This window comes from Dreissena polymorpha, chromosome 11 (assembly GCF_020536995.1).
Source record: "Dreissena polymorpha isolate Duluth1 chromosome 11, UMN_Dpol_1.0, whole genome shotgun sequence".
NCBI lineage: Eukaryota > Metazoa > Mollusca > Bivalvia > Myida > Dreissenidae > Dreissena > Dreissena polymorpha.
The window spans coordinates 47,731,503-47,745,874 of NC_068365.1; the positions used below are offsets into that span (position 1 = coordinate 47,731,503).

The 14,372-nt window shown below is 35.7% G+C and overlaps 1 protein-coding gene across 6 annotated transcripts in view; it reads left to right on the forward strand.

Moving 5' to 3' along the window:
- Nucleotides 1-14,348, forward strand: part of LOC127851839 (AAC-rich mRNA clone AAC11 protein-like) — a 36,161-nt gene extending 21,813 nt beyond the window's left edge. For 5 of the 6 annotated variants that reach the window (XM_052385780.1, XM_052385782.1, XM_052385783.1 and 2 more), the window contains 4 exons: nucleotides 148-246; nucleotides 2,603-2,755; nucleotides 4,969-5,028; nucleotides 7,703-14,348. In XM_052385780.1, the coding sequence (XP_052241740.1) occupies nucleotides 148-246; nucleotides 2,603-2,755; nucleotides 4,969-5,028; nucleotides 7,703-8,352 (962 nt within the window). In that variant the 3' untranslated portion in view covers nucleotides 8,353-14,348. Of the gene's footprint in view, nucleotides 1-147; nucleotides 247-2,602; nucleotides 2,756-4,968; nucleotides 5,029-7,689 lie in introns of all 6 variants that reach the window. The other variant, XM_052385786.1, reaches the window with a different exon arrangement.
- The last annotated feature ends 24 nt before the right edge of the window (nucleotides 14,349-14,372 follow it).

Below are 14,372 nucleotides of genomic sequence, written 5' to 3' on the forward strand. Positions count from 1 at the left end.
CCCTATGAGATGGGCAATTCCCCCTATGAGATGGGCATTTCCCTTAGCAGTCACTCAGGTCAATAATCCCATCTGTCACAAATAAAAGCACAGCCTGTATACAACTTATGACCATGCTCTCACTGTGACGCTCACCTTGTGTTGCAGGGGGAGCCAAGAAGTTCCTGTACTCAGGGCCCAAAAAAAGCCAAGAGGAAGATGAGAAAAACCCTTGGACCTTCAACACCAAGGCACAGAAACCCAACAGTATGTTGCAATTATATAAGACTTGCTCTGCAAAACATAGGCAAAATGCATGTGCCTAAAGTGTCTTCCCAGATTAACCTATGCAGTTTGCACATGGCTAATCATGGATGACACTTTCCGCCTGGAGACTTCCTTTAAAAGAGAAATGCCATAAAAAGGAATGTGTTGTACCTGATTAGGCTGTGCAGACTTTACAGGTAAATCTGGGACAACAGTAAACACACATCATGACATGCATTATGCATCGTTTTCCTAGAGCAAGGATGGTATGTTTGCATTAGATGGGCATTGGTCTGAATAAATACTATTATCTCCTTTTCATGTTAAATACAAAAATTATATTCAGCAATTTTTATATGCCCATTTTTCAAAACGGGACGTATTATAGTTTCACTCTTGGCGGGCGGCAGGTGGTCAGGCGGTGGCGGCCACATCAGTTTCCGCTCACTATTTCAAATAGTTTTCATCAGATCTTCACCAAACTTGGTCAGAAGTTGTATCCAGACAATATCTAGGTCAAGTTTGAATATGGGTCATGCTGGGTCAGAAACTAGGTCACGGGGTCACTTAGTGCATTTCAAGGATTTAGCATGGTTTCCACTCTCTAATTGAAGAGGTTTTCATCCGACCTTCACCAAATTTGGTCAAAAGTTGTATCTAGACAATATCTAGGTCAAGTTTGAATATGGTCATTCCAGGTTAAAAACTCGGTCACGAGGTCACTTAGTGCATTTCATGCATTTAGCATGTTGTCCGCTCTCTAATTGAAGTAGTTTTTATCTGATCTTCATCAAATTTGGTCAGAAGTTGTATCTAGACAATATCTAGTCAAGTTCGAATATGGTGCATGCCGGGTCAAACACTAGGTCACAGGGTAACTAAGTGCATTTCAAAGATTTAGCATGGTGTCCGCTCTCTAATTTAAGTATTTTTTATCCGATCTTCACCAAATTTTGTCTGAAGTTGTGTCTAAATGATATCTAGGTCAAGTTTAAATATAGGTCATGGGGGGGCAAAAACTAGGTCACGTGGTCACTTAGTGCATTTCAAGGATTAAGCATGGTGTCCGCTCTCTAATGAAGTAGTTTTTATCCTATCTTCACCAAATTTGGTCAGAAGTCGTGTCTACATGATATCTTAAGTCATGTTCAAATAAGGATCGTGGAAGGTCAAAAACTAGGTCACGAGGTCACTTAGTGCATTTCAAGTATTTAGCATGGTGTCCGCTCTCTAATTGAAGAAGTTTTCATCTGATCTTCACCAAATATGGCCAGAAGTTGTGTCTAGATGATGTCCAAAACCTTCAAACGGGCGTATCTTGTGACAGTATGGCACTCTTGTTTAATTATTTTTTTAATGGGTCAAATACAGTTCTCATAGCAAATTTTATCACATGCCAAACCATTTTTCCCATGTTATATAACCATTACGAATATTTTTATCTTACACATGTGATATACTTTTTAAGCGTTTTCATTGGCTTATTTTCGTTCGATTGACCAATAGCATTTTGTTATTTTGCTGAAATGACGTTACAACGTTAAATGAAGTCACGAAATGTAAACAACATTCGGGATTTATCATTATGTTTGCGTAAATATTTTTTTAATTTGCTCATTTAAAAGCATGTGATAAAAAGATCTGACACTCGTTGTCATATCATACTCTATTTTATTAAACTCGTCCAGGAAATTCGTTATTAAGCTCGCCAAAGGCGCGCTTACTAACAAAATTTCTGAACTTGTTTAATAAAATATGGTATGATATGACAACTCGTGCCAGAACCTATATTTCTGTTTGGAATTAATAAATTAAGGAAATAAATGTGAAAGGAAAAATGGAATTTTAACAAACTTTAGTCTTACACATGTGTTTCAGTAGTTGCATTTGGAAATAATTTGTATGGTATTTTACAGTTACTATTCAAGTAATTTCACGATGAAAAGCTTAGTTAAATGACTCTCTGACCTCAGTCAACAGCCAGTACAGCAGTACACTGTCCAGTTAAAGGGGCCATACCTCTGGAGCTCCCTGTTAGTTGAATATGATTGTGTCAAGTACCAACCCATAATAAAAAAAGGCATATAATGTAATGATTTTCGCCCTATGCTATAAAAGATATACCTAGTAGATTGATTTGGAATAAGTTCTAGCATCCAAAGTGTCGTCCCAGATTAGCTTGTACAGTCTGCAGTTGCTACTCTGGGACAAAATGTTCTGCCTAGATTGTTTTTTTCTGTGAAGAAGAGTCTTTCTTTAAAGAAAAAAAATCCATATAAGACTAATCTGGGACGACTCTCAACACACATGCATTAAGCCCAGTTTTTCCAGAACAAAAGTCAATGTATCATTTCAGATGCAGTGAATGGTAGTTCCAAGGTAGACTTGGAGAATGTTTGGAGCATACAACGTAACGTCAACGTTGGTGTGGCCAAATCACCCAAGTCAGACACTCTGACGTTCAACACGAATAAGTCATACTACTCCAGGCATGGCGGAGGAAATAAAGGTACAACTTTAGGATGGTTTATTTGTGGATGTAGCATTACTTGTGGTTGCAAAAAAACTTGAGTTTCGTCTGTTTCAATCATTTCTGAGTAAGGATTATTTGGGTTTATCAGACATTATGTGGATCAGTCTGTAAGTAAATTACTTTTGTTTCCATACCAAGTCTTCCATCAAAACTTCATAAAAATGTATGTTTGCCAAGGAAGATAATCATCATATATAAACTAATAGCCTTTAAATAATCAACATTTGGCAATTATAACGGTTTCCATTCTACGCCTTTGCAAGATTTTTATCTTATTTACAGAATTACCTGTTTCAGTTTCATGCACATGTAAATAACTAAACGGGCTGGCAAGGAATATTAAAACTTTTGTTTGAATATTCAAATAAAGTAACACTTATTTAAATATTTTTGCTATTCAAATATCTTATCTTCAGTACAGTGTGTGTCAATATTAGCACTTTCTTATCAACATCAATTTCTATCCAGGGTGTCTCGATTTCATGGGATAGGTGTCAAATCAACCCAATCAATTTATTGTTTGTTGATGAAAGTTTGCTGTACTTGTCAATTTCATGGTGTCATTTGCGATCTTTTGTGACTCATGATTTGCACAACAGACTGTCTTTTTTACAGTTTTGACAAAATTTAAATGATATTCGTGAATATGAACACACAATTTGGCATCTTAGGTATTCATTTTAGCTCATCTTTTTTTTGAAAAAAAATTATGAGCTATTGTCATCACCTTGGCGTCGGCGTCAGCGTCGGCGTTGGGGTCCGGTTAAGTTTTGCGTTTAGGTCCACTTTTCTCAGAAAGTATCAATGCTATTGTATTCAAACTCGGTACACTTACTTACTATCATGAGGGGACTGGGCAGGCAAAGTTAGATAACTCTGGCATGCATTTTGACAGAATTATGTGCCCTTTTTATACTTAGAAAATTGAAAATTTTGGTTAAGTTTTGTGTTAAGGTCCATTTTATTCCTTAAGTATCAAAGCTATTGCTTTCATACTTGCAACACTTACAAACTATCATAAGGGGACTGTGCAGGCAAAGTTATGTAACTCTGACTGGCATTTTGACAGAATTATGTGCCCTTTTTATACTTAGAAAATTGAAAATTTGGTTAAGTTTTGTGTTTAGGTCCACTTTATTCCTACAGTATCAATTAAAGCTATTGCTTTCATACTTGCAACACTTATTAACTATCATAAGGGGACTGTGCAGGCAAAGTTATGTAACTCTGACTGGCATTTGGACGGAATTATGGGCCCTTTATACTTAGAAAATTGAAAATTTGGTTAAGTTTTGTGTTTTGGTCCACTTTACCCCTAAAGTATCATAGATATTGCTTTCATACTTGGAACACTCGCAAACTATCATAAGGGTACAGTAAAAGGACAAGTTGCATAACTCTGGTTGACATTTTTACGGAATTATGGCCCTTTTTTGACTTAGTAACTTTGAATATATGGTTAAATTTTGTGTTTCGATCCACTTTAAAGTATCAAGGCTATTGCTTTCAAACTTCAAATACTTTCATGCTATCATGAGGTTACTGTACCTGGCAAGTTGAATTTTACCATGACCTTTGAATGACCTTGACTCTCAAGGTCAAATTATTAAATTTTGCTAAAATTGCCATAACTTCTTTATTTATGATTAGATTTGATTGATACTTTGACAAAACTACTCTTACCTGACATACCACAATAGACTCCACCCAAACCCCCCCCCCCCCCCCGAATCCCCCCCCCCCCATTTTTTTTGTTTTTTTGTATTTTTTTAAGATCATCTAACAAATGACCACCACACCCTCACACTTTACCCCCCCCACCCCACCCCCCACCCCAATTTTTTTTTGAAACGGTTAATAAACACAAATATTTATTTTTATTCTTTTATTTTTGAAATGCCGTCCAACCATTGCACCCAAGAATCCCCCCCCCCCCCCCCCCCGATTTTACTTTTTTTCGCATTTTTTTTCCGCATTCTTGAAAGTTAATGTAATAAATGTCCCCACCCCCACACTATACACCCCTCTTCACTCCACCCCTCCCTCCTTTGTGAATGCAATTGAGAGTCCCTTCACCTTTAAAAAGAAAATAGATGAGCAGTCTGCACCCGCAAGGCGGTGCTCTTGTTTTTAACTGGATGCATTATGAAATTAAATTCTATCTGAATTGATGTATTTTCTGATCTTAGATAAAGATGACTTTGGTACTCCTCTCGCTGGTCCAGCATCTGACAGAACAGGACTGAATGGTATGTATAACGGACAATGAAAGTAAAGATTTGTGCACATATTTTTTATTCAAATTGGGTAGTGCAGCTGGCAGAGTTAAGGGAAATTTAACATTTGTATGCCCCTCTTCGAAGAAAAAGGGGCATATTGTTTTACTGAATGTCTGTCGGTCTGTCTGTCAGTAGACCATTCTGAATGTCGGTAGACCAGTTCGTTTGCGATCCATAACTTGTCAACAAATTGACCGATTGGCTTGATACTTCACATGTGCATTGGCCTTGGACAGTAGATGACCCGTATTAAAATTGGGGTCACTAGGTCAAAGGACACGGTCACTATCACACTAAGAGTGAAAATAATTTCCGATCAATAACTCCACTGATTGGCTTGATACTTCACATGTGCATTGGCCTTGGACAGTAGATGACCCTTATGGAAATTGGGGTCACTAGGTCAAAGGACAAGGTTACTATCACACTAAGAGTGAAAATCATTTCCGATCAATAACTCGTCAAGGAATTGACCGATTGGCTTGATACTTTACATTGCATTGGCCTTGGACAGTAGATGACCCCTATTGAAATTGGGTTCACTAGGTCAAAGATCAAGGTCACTATCACACTAAGTGTGAAAATCGTTTCCGATCAATAACTTGTCAACCAACTGACCGATTGGCTTGATACTTCACATGTGCATTGGCCATGGTTGATTACCCCTATTGACAGTGGGGTCACTAGGTCTAAGGTAAAGGTCACTGTTACACATAAAGAGTACAATCGTTTCCGATAAATCACTTGTCAACTGATTCACCGATTGGCTTGATACTTCCCATGTGCATGGGCCTTGGACTGTAGATGACCCCTATTGTAAAAGGGGTCACTAGGTCAAAGGTCAAGGTCACTGTTACACACCAAGTGTGAAATTGTTCCCATCAATAACTCATTAACTGATTCACTGATTGGCATGATACTTCCCATGTGCATTGGCGTTGGAATAGGTCAAGGTCACTGTTACACACTAAGTATGAAATTGTTTCCGATCAATAACTCGTCAACTGATTCACCGATTGGCTTGATACTTCTCATGTGCATTGGCCTTGGAATAGGTCAAAGTCACGGTTAAACACTAAGTGTGAAATTGTTTCCGATCAATAACTCGTCATCTGATTCACCGATTGGCTTCATTCTTTGTATGTGTATTGGCATTGGACAGTAGATGACCCCTATTGGAATTGGGGTCACTAGGTCAAAGGTCATTGTCACTGGCACAATAAGTGTCAAAATCGTTTTCGATCAATAACTCATCAACGAATTGACGGATTGGCTTGATACTTCACATGCGCATTGGCCTTGGACAGTAGATGACCCCTATTGAAATTGGGTTCACTAGTTCAAAGCCCTGTTTGGGGGGGGGGGGGGGGCATATGTCTCCGACCGCAGAACTTTTGTTATCTGTTGAGGTCTGTTTGCCAATCTAATCTTGAACCCAGAATCATTCAAAATGTCGAATAAATTTACTACTTTAATTATAAAGTCTCTATATTTCTGATCCCCCCCCCCCTTGTGGAAAACATTAATAGGTGCATAATTACAAGAGACATTACCTGTATGTAGAGTCTTGGCTGACAATAATTGACAGTGCTTTTAAGTTTAGACACAATTTCTCTATGGGTATTTCTTTAAACATTTGTATGAAATCAATAATGTTTTATGGAGATAAACTGAATAAGGAACGGAAATAATTCCACCTGTTTTTGCATATCATTAGTTGCCCATTATAATTTAATGTAGTAGAGTGATTTAACTTCTACAGTAAGTGGTATGTAAACCTGTTAATTTTCAAGGTCAACTAATTCACCAGTTTAAATTAAGAGTACAAATATATGTGTGGCCTAAGAATGTAACTATTCCTTTGTAAGCTTTATGTTCATTGAGGAGGATTTGTTTATTTAGTTCAACATTTATCTTGCCTTCTTTATCTTTCATTTTACTCTTATTCATGTGTATTTTGTGATTAATGTAGGTATGTGATGTTATCTCAATAATGTCTGTAACATTTTTATTGTGTAAAAACATGCTGAACATCCTGTGTCAACTAGTGATTGAATAAAAACATTCTTGTTAGGTTAACCTTTATTGATACATTTTTTGCTCTTTAGGTCAGGGGTTTTTCTGTCATTCATTAAAAAAGCCTTTCCAAATACTTATAAGCACATGCTGCTTATGAAATCTGCTGGCTTAGACTTTGTTATCCCCAGCCATAGGCGGAGGGATATTGTTTTGGCGTTTTCCGTCTGTCTTTACGTCCCTCCGGAGCCATATCTTGGAAGTGCTTAGGTGGATTTCATTGACACTTGGTATGAGTATATATATATGAATAAGAGGATGATGCATGCCAAATGGCATTGTACACCATCTGTTTATAACGGAGTTATGGCCCTTTGTATCTTAAAAAAAGGCTTTTTTAGCTGAGTGTCAAATATAACACTTTTGTGTCCAGAAGCATATTGGCGGGGGATATCAATTCAACGAATTTGCTTGTTTCTATAAAACTCTTGAAATTAAAAGCCAAAGTTATTAAAAAATTACATAGTATGACAAATTTGGCGAAATATTCTAGAGAGCCAGAGACTCTAGTCTGCTCTTATCATGTACATGTATTTATTTCATTGCATTTTTTAGTTCTTTTTCGCAGAGCCAGGAGGTAAAACATGGAATGCACCCGCAGCACAATCACGTCGTCCATTCAGCTATGCATTCGGGGCGGACTCACAGTCCACTCAGGATGACAAACCCGTCTCCCCTCGCAGTGTTAAAAACTCTAGCACTGATCTTTACCCACAAACTGGCCATACGGGCAATATGCACGTGAATGCACTCACAGGACAGTCAGTAAATCCTACCAAAACACAATCTGGTGGTGGCCATCTTGCTTCTACAGTATCACAGACAGGAAATCCACTGAATTCTGGGACAAATTTCAATGCAAACAGGGGAAGTAACCAGCAAGGATCATTTAACTTTTCAAATTCATCTAGCAATAACCAGTCTGTATCGAGCAAGCCGGCCTTTTTAAATTCATCCAGCAATAACCAGTCTGTATCGAGCAAGCCTGTTACATCTACGTTACAGAGTATTGGTGTGAGTCAGTCGTATAGCTCATCTCCAAAGAACAATTTGTTTGGTTCCTCAACCAATCAGAACAGTTTGTTTGGATCATCTACACACAGGGCACCAGCCAATATGGATCTGCCAGCCTACGAAAGCAGTTGGGCTCCAAAAAGCAGTCGGTCTTCTACAGAAAAAGGCTCACTTGGGCAACAAAATAAGAAATCATTTTGGTGATGGTCTCTTTACTGAAATCAGTAAAAGAGAATGTGGTGTGCAAGATCTCCATTTTGTTTTCAAGGGCTTCAGTTAGCAATCATTTTGGTGAAGGAGTCCCATTTTTAAGTCATTAGAAGAGAATGATGCTGGCAAGATCTTCTATTTGTTTTCAAGTGCTTTAGTAGGTGTTGCATTCAACACAGTGTCTGTAAGACAGTGGCATGTCTAATCCTTTGATGTTCAGATTAAGGTCTACACATGCAGGGTTAATGTTTGATTTTTAGCTTTCTAATGTGCACGTGGAAACTTATTATATTTTATATGGAAAAGCTCAATTCCATCTGTCAAACATTATTAAAAAATAATTGTAGGAATTTTTTTTAATTAGAAGAAGAGTATTTGTATTTTGCAGGGTGGATTGGCTGAAGGTCTTATTAAAAAATAGCAACTAATTGCATACTGAAATCAAGTTTTCTTTGGAATTTGGTTGCTTCTACAATCCATTTCCTAAAAAGGATAAACATTATTTTCTATGTAAAATAACTTGCTGCATTTATTTTGTCTGTGTTTATACCATTTGATTTACTTATTTTTATTAATCTTTGTCAAAGTAGTTAAGTACGGTTTTAATAGCAAAGAATCTTTGTCAAAGTAGTAAAGTACAGTTTTAATAGCAAAGGTCTTTTGTGTGAGTTAGAATACAACAACATAATGTATATCTTGTTAAAGATACACAGCTTTTGCACTTTGACCCTGTACAGGTTTCAGACACATCTTAGTAGCATTGTAATTTATATGTACCGGGCACTGATATAGACAGTGTTTGCAACTACTGATTAATAAAAAATAACAAAACTTTACTATTATTTTTTAGCAGCTGGAAACAAGTTACCATTTTTCTTTGCATTTTCATGTCCAGAAAGAAAGATAACTGTGCAGTACTACTCTGTATGACCAGATGGATAACCGTAACAGTTATCTTTGCTTGTTTTATTAACAGGAATAACATTTGAAAATCCTGGTCAGTACATGTAATTGTCCCTACCGGTTTCACCGGAGAGGACTTATGATTTGCGCTCTGTGCGTCTGTCTGTCTGTCACACTTTTCTGGATCCTGCGATAACTTTCAAAGTTCTGTATATTTTTTCATGAAACTTGAAAAATGGATATATGGCAATATGGACATTATGCACGTCATTTCATTTTGTTCCTACGTCAAAAATTCTGGTTGCTATTACATCCAAAAAAAAAGAAAAAAATTCTGACAATGGTGGGGCCGGTAAGGGACATATATTGCTTGGCAATAGTCTTGTTAACATCTGTTACACCAGTTATCATTGTGACAATAACATTCATCATTATGGTATTTTACTTGTAACATCTGCCTTCCATATTATGGATACTGCTAAATGTTGTACAATGTCTTGGGTAATGGTGCATGCGTAGTACTTAATCATGTTTGTATTTGCTTGAAAAATAACCAGTTTGCATTTAGCTGATGTTTTCTGTCTTTCATTTTTTCTCTGTTAGTTCATGTGAAGTCTTTCTTGTTGAATTATAACTTCTTTTGTTCTTCAAAAGCATAATGCCAAAATCTGTATTTAATCTATTGTTATTCATGTTGTTGTTTTTTCTGCCATTTGATTTCAAATTTAAGATCAAATCTTCAAATTCCAAGTTAGAGTTGTTCTGTGAGGCTCTGAACCATACTCCGAACGTTTGCAAAAAGACTGCTTGTTTTGTTTTCAACCCTATTGAATGATGAGATCACTGTAACCATTTACAGATGGTGGCCTCCATAGAATTAAATTCAATTATTGATAAAATTTGAAGTAATGTTTTAGTTGTACAACTGTATGCAAGTTCTAAACAACTTATTTGAATGTTTGTGCTGACAAAGTGTACCAGTACACTGTTTAGACTTTACTTGTTAAGAAATAATGCATTTATGTTAACCATTTCTGTTTTCTAACAGAAAGTCGTCAACAATTACACATAAAATTCATATCCTACCACAAATATTTGTGTCAAATGAGTTTGACTTTGCTCTCCCTTACTATGGTTTGCATCATATAATGCATTGTTATCCATGTATTTCTGGTCGTCTGATTGAGCTGTCACTGTTTTGTACTCATACAGAGTTTGCAATTGCTATGCTATAAACGCTGACTTACCACATTGTTGCATCAATTTCTGCCAGCATAAGTCAATTTCTGGCCATATTGAGTTTGATACAGTTGATTGTTTTAAAAAGACCTCAGTGTATGTGTTTTCACACATATTGGGAAAATTGTGACACATTTTTTTAATATGAACGTAATGAAATGTTTAAATGTGTCTTTGTTATGAAAATTCAACAAATGCTTTCCTACAAATGCTTAATTTATTAAATTACGATCAAACTTGGTTTGATGAACATTTCTGAGATTATTGATAAAAATGCCTCTTGGTCAATTTTTGTCCAAATTTAGTCATCCTTTTATTCAAAATAAAGTTTTTGTTCAGAGGAGAACATCAAATTTAAGGTTATAACAAGGGGAAAAGCATAAACCTTATGGGAAGGGAATTTGGCTGAATTTAGACCCCTAAGAAAAATCACTGGATGTTTCTGATAAATCAATAAAATGCTATATGATTATTTAATGTATGAGTGTCAAACTGAACATTTATGAATTTCCATAAATTATTGGAATACAAATGGTGAACTCCAATTTTCTTAATATTATATATAAATAATAGTTAGGGGGCTGTAATGGAGTTGATTGGACAACATGTAATTTGCAATTACATGTACTAGTATTATGAAAGACATTTTTTAATGTTTTTACCATAGTTGATGGTTTACCAAGTGCATGATGTATAATTAGATGCCTGTGTTCACAGTAAATACTGTTTGGTGCAACAAATACTGGTATAAATATGGCAGGAGAAACAGAAACATTGTACAAAAATTTGAGATTGATTTATTTATAAACAGATTTTAGTGTGTTTACTTACCTAGTTTCTATGATCAATGGGTATGTATGATTGTATAACCTACACCACAAAATAACTTGTTCATGACACTTGTATATTTATTGACATTTGTTTTTGTTGTTTTTTAGCTCACCTGAGCACAATGTGCTCATGGTGAGCTTTTGTGATCGCTTTTTGTCCGTCGTTCATCGTCCGTTGTGGGGCGTCAACATTTGCCTTGTTAACTCTCTAGAGTCCACATTTATTGTCCAATCTTCATGAAATTTTGATCAGAAGATTGGTCTCAATGATATCTTGGATGAGTTCGAAAATAATTATGTTTGCTTGAAAAAAATGGTTCCAAGGGGCGGGGCATTTTTCCTTATATGGCTTTAGTAAAATCTTGTTAACACTCTAGAGGCCACATTTACTGTCCGATTTTCATGAAACTTGGTCAGAAGATTCATCCTGATAATATTTTGGAAGAGATCAAAAATGATGCCCATTGGTTGAAAAACATGGCTGCCAGGGAGCAAGGCATTTTTCCTTATATGGCTATAGTAAAACCTTGTTAACACTCTAGAGGCCACATTTATTTTCCGATCTTCGTGAAACTTGGCCAGATTTGTCCCAATAATATCTTGTTATCTCAGGTGAGCTACTTTGGGCCTTTCAGGCCCTCTTGTTTTTACAATATTATTGACATGATGTTTCAGTTTTGAATATTTTGCAAGGACCTATATCTTACTGATCATACCAGATACAAGATCAACCTTAATTTTGTAGGTATGACTAGTTTTGGTTTTATTTAATTTATCTCCATAATTATCTTAAAAATTATCAACGAAATTCATGGGATAAATGTCATCTTATTAGAAGTACATGTATATCAAAGATAACAGAATTCCTACAACACATTTGTTGTCTGAAGTATTCTGTACATATGTATTTGACTTAATTTTAACTTTCGATTTTTGTGTATTTTTAGCTCACCTGAGCACAACATGCTCATGGTGAGCTTTTGTGATCGCCTTTTGTCCGTCGTCCGTTGTCCGTTTTGCGACGTCAACATTTGCCTTGTTCACTCTCTAGAAGCCACATTTATTGTCCAATCTTCATGAAATTTGGTCAGAAGATTGGTCTTAATGATATCTTGGATGAGTTCGAAAATGGTTACGTTTGCTTAAAAAACATGGCTGCCAAGGGGTGGGGCATTTCTCCTTATATGGCTAGTATAATGACATTTTTGGCTCAGTTGTAATTTCTTGTGTAAATCTTTACTTATTGCTTTGTCACATTTGTTATCAGTTTGTAGCAAATTTATCTATAATGATAATGGGAACTATTACTGATAAGCCATCTTTGAGAAATTCCTTGCAGATATTGATCATTGCAGTGTGTAACTTTTTACCACTCAGCTTTCTTAGCCAGTTAGTGTCTGATACAGTTAGAAAACCTGCATTAGTTGCCCTAAACAAATTGATAATGACCACAGACAGACAGAATCATGATTCCTAGGTACTTTTTTTAATTACCCTCTCACTGTGCTCTATGCCAGAGGTTAATATCAGTGGTCAGTAATACAAGCTAGTTGAAGTGTTTGATATATTTTAATTTCACAGAAGGAGTATTTAATGCATGTTTTTAACAATTAACAAAAAAAAAGTAATTTAAATGGGAACTTCATATCAAAACAAGATTCCATAATAATTCACTCTATATAATCATATTTAAGATGTTAACACATATCAAATGGATACTCTATGAAAACAAGAAATAATTTCAATTATAAGTTTCTGGAGATAGAAATCAGAATCAGAATAACCTTCAAAGTCAAGATTTACCTTTCTTATTTGCAGAGTTCATTTATCAAGATTTAATCATTTTCAGGCTTTATGTATTAAAACGATGTCAGAAAATTGAAAATAAAACCGTAATGAATGATACACAATAATAATGAAATGAAATATAAAATCGATACATTTTCATATTTCTAAATTGTTTAGTGTAAAACAGCCTACTGTTGAATAATATGTTTATAAAATTATATTTAAGTAAACGGCAATACCTTTAGTTAATTGAATTACAACCAATCAGCAGGTGTCATCCTGACCGGAAATAAGCATTTGTCGAATAAAGTTTTTCCGCATTACATAAGTGCTCACAAAGAAACATAACCCGTAACCATCCCATGACCGGTTCACTTGCATTAGCAAACGAGACCGCAATACCACACTTGGATAGGGCAGTTGAGTTCGAAAATGGTTTGGATCAGTAAAAAAACATGGCCGCCAGGGGGTGTTCTTTTTCCTTATATTTATATAGTAAAAAAGCTTGTGAACACCCTAGAAGTCACATTTTTTGCCTAATCATCATGAAATTTTGTCAAAACATTAGCGATGTGGATGTCTTGGACGAGTTTGAAAATGGTCGTGATAAGTGGAAAAACATGGGCACCAGGTGGTGGGGCAATTTTCTCTATATGTATAAAGTGAAAACATGTGAATAGTCTAGAAGACACATTATCTTCCTGAAATTTGGACATATCTTGGAAGAGTTCAAAAATGGTTCAGGTCTGTTAAAAAAAACATGGCCGCCAGGGGGCCATTTGTTGTTCATTCTTCATGAAACTTGGTTAGAACATTATTGTGTTTCATTGATATCTTGGGCTGCAAAGAACAGGTCATTTCTTTTTATCTCAGGTGAGCGACTTTGGGCCTTTCAGGCCCTCTTGTTTTAGTCTGTGATATATATTTATTTGGTTATCAGGTCAGTATTATTTGAGAATATCAGAAAAAACACACATAAAGACTGCTTTTAAAAATTAAAGCAATTTGTTTGCCTATTGGTACACTACAACTTAAATGACAAAAATACTAAGTTAATAATAACCATGACATATTTGGGATTGAGCGTGAAACTGGTACATGTGTATTTAACTTATTTATTTGTTCATGTTGACTTTTTTTTAAATTTATTATATTATTACCAGTGTTACGTAAGTAAACTTCTAATTATAGTCAATCATTGCATTTATTTCATTAAAAAATGCGAACAAATGTCACCGCATTTGTTGTTTCTTG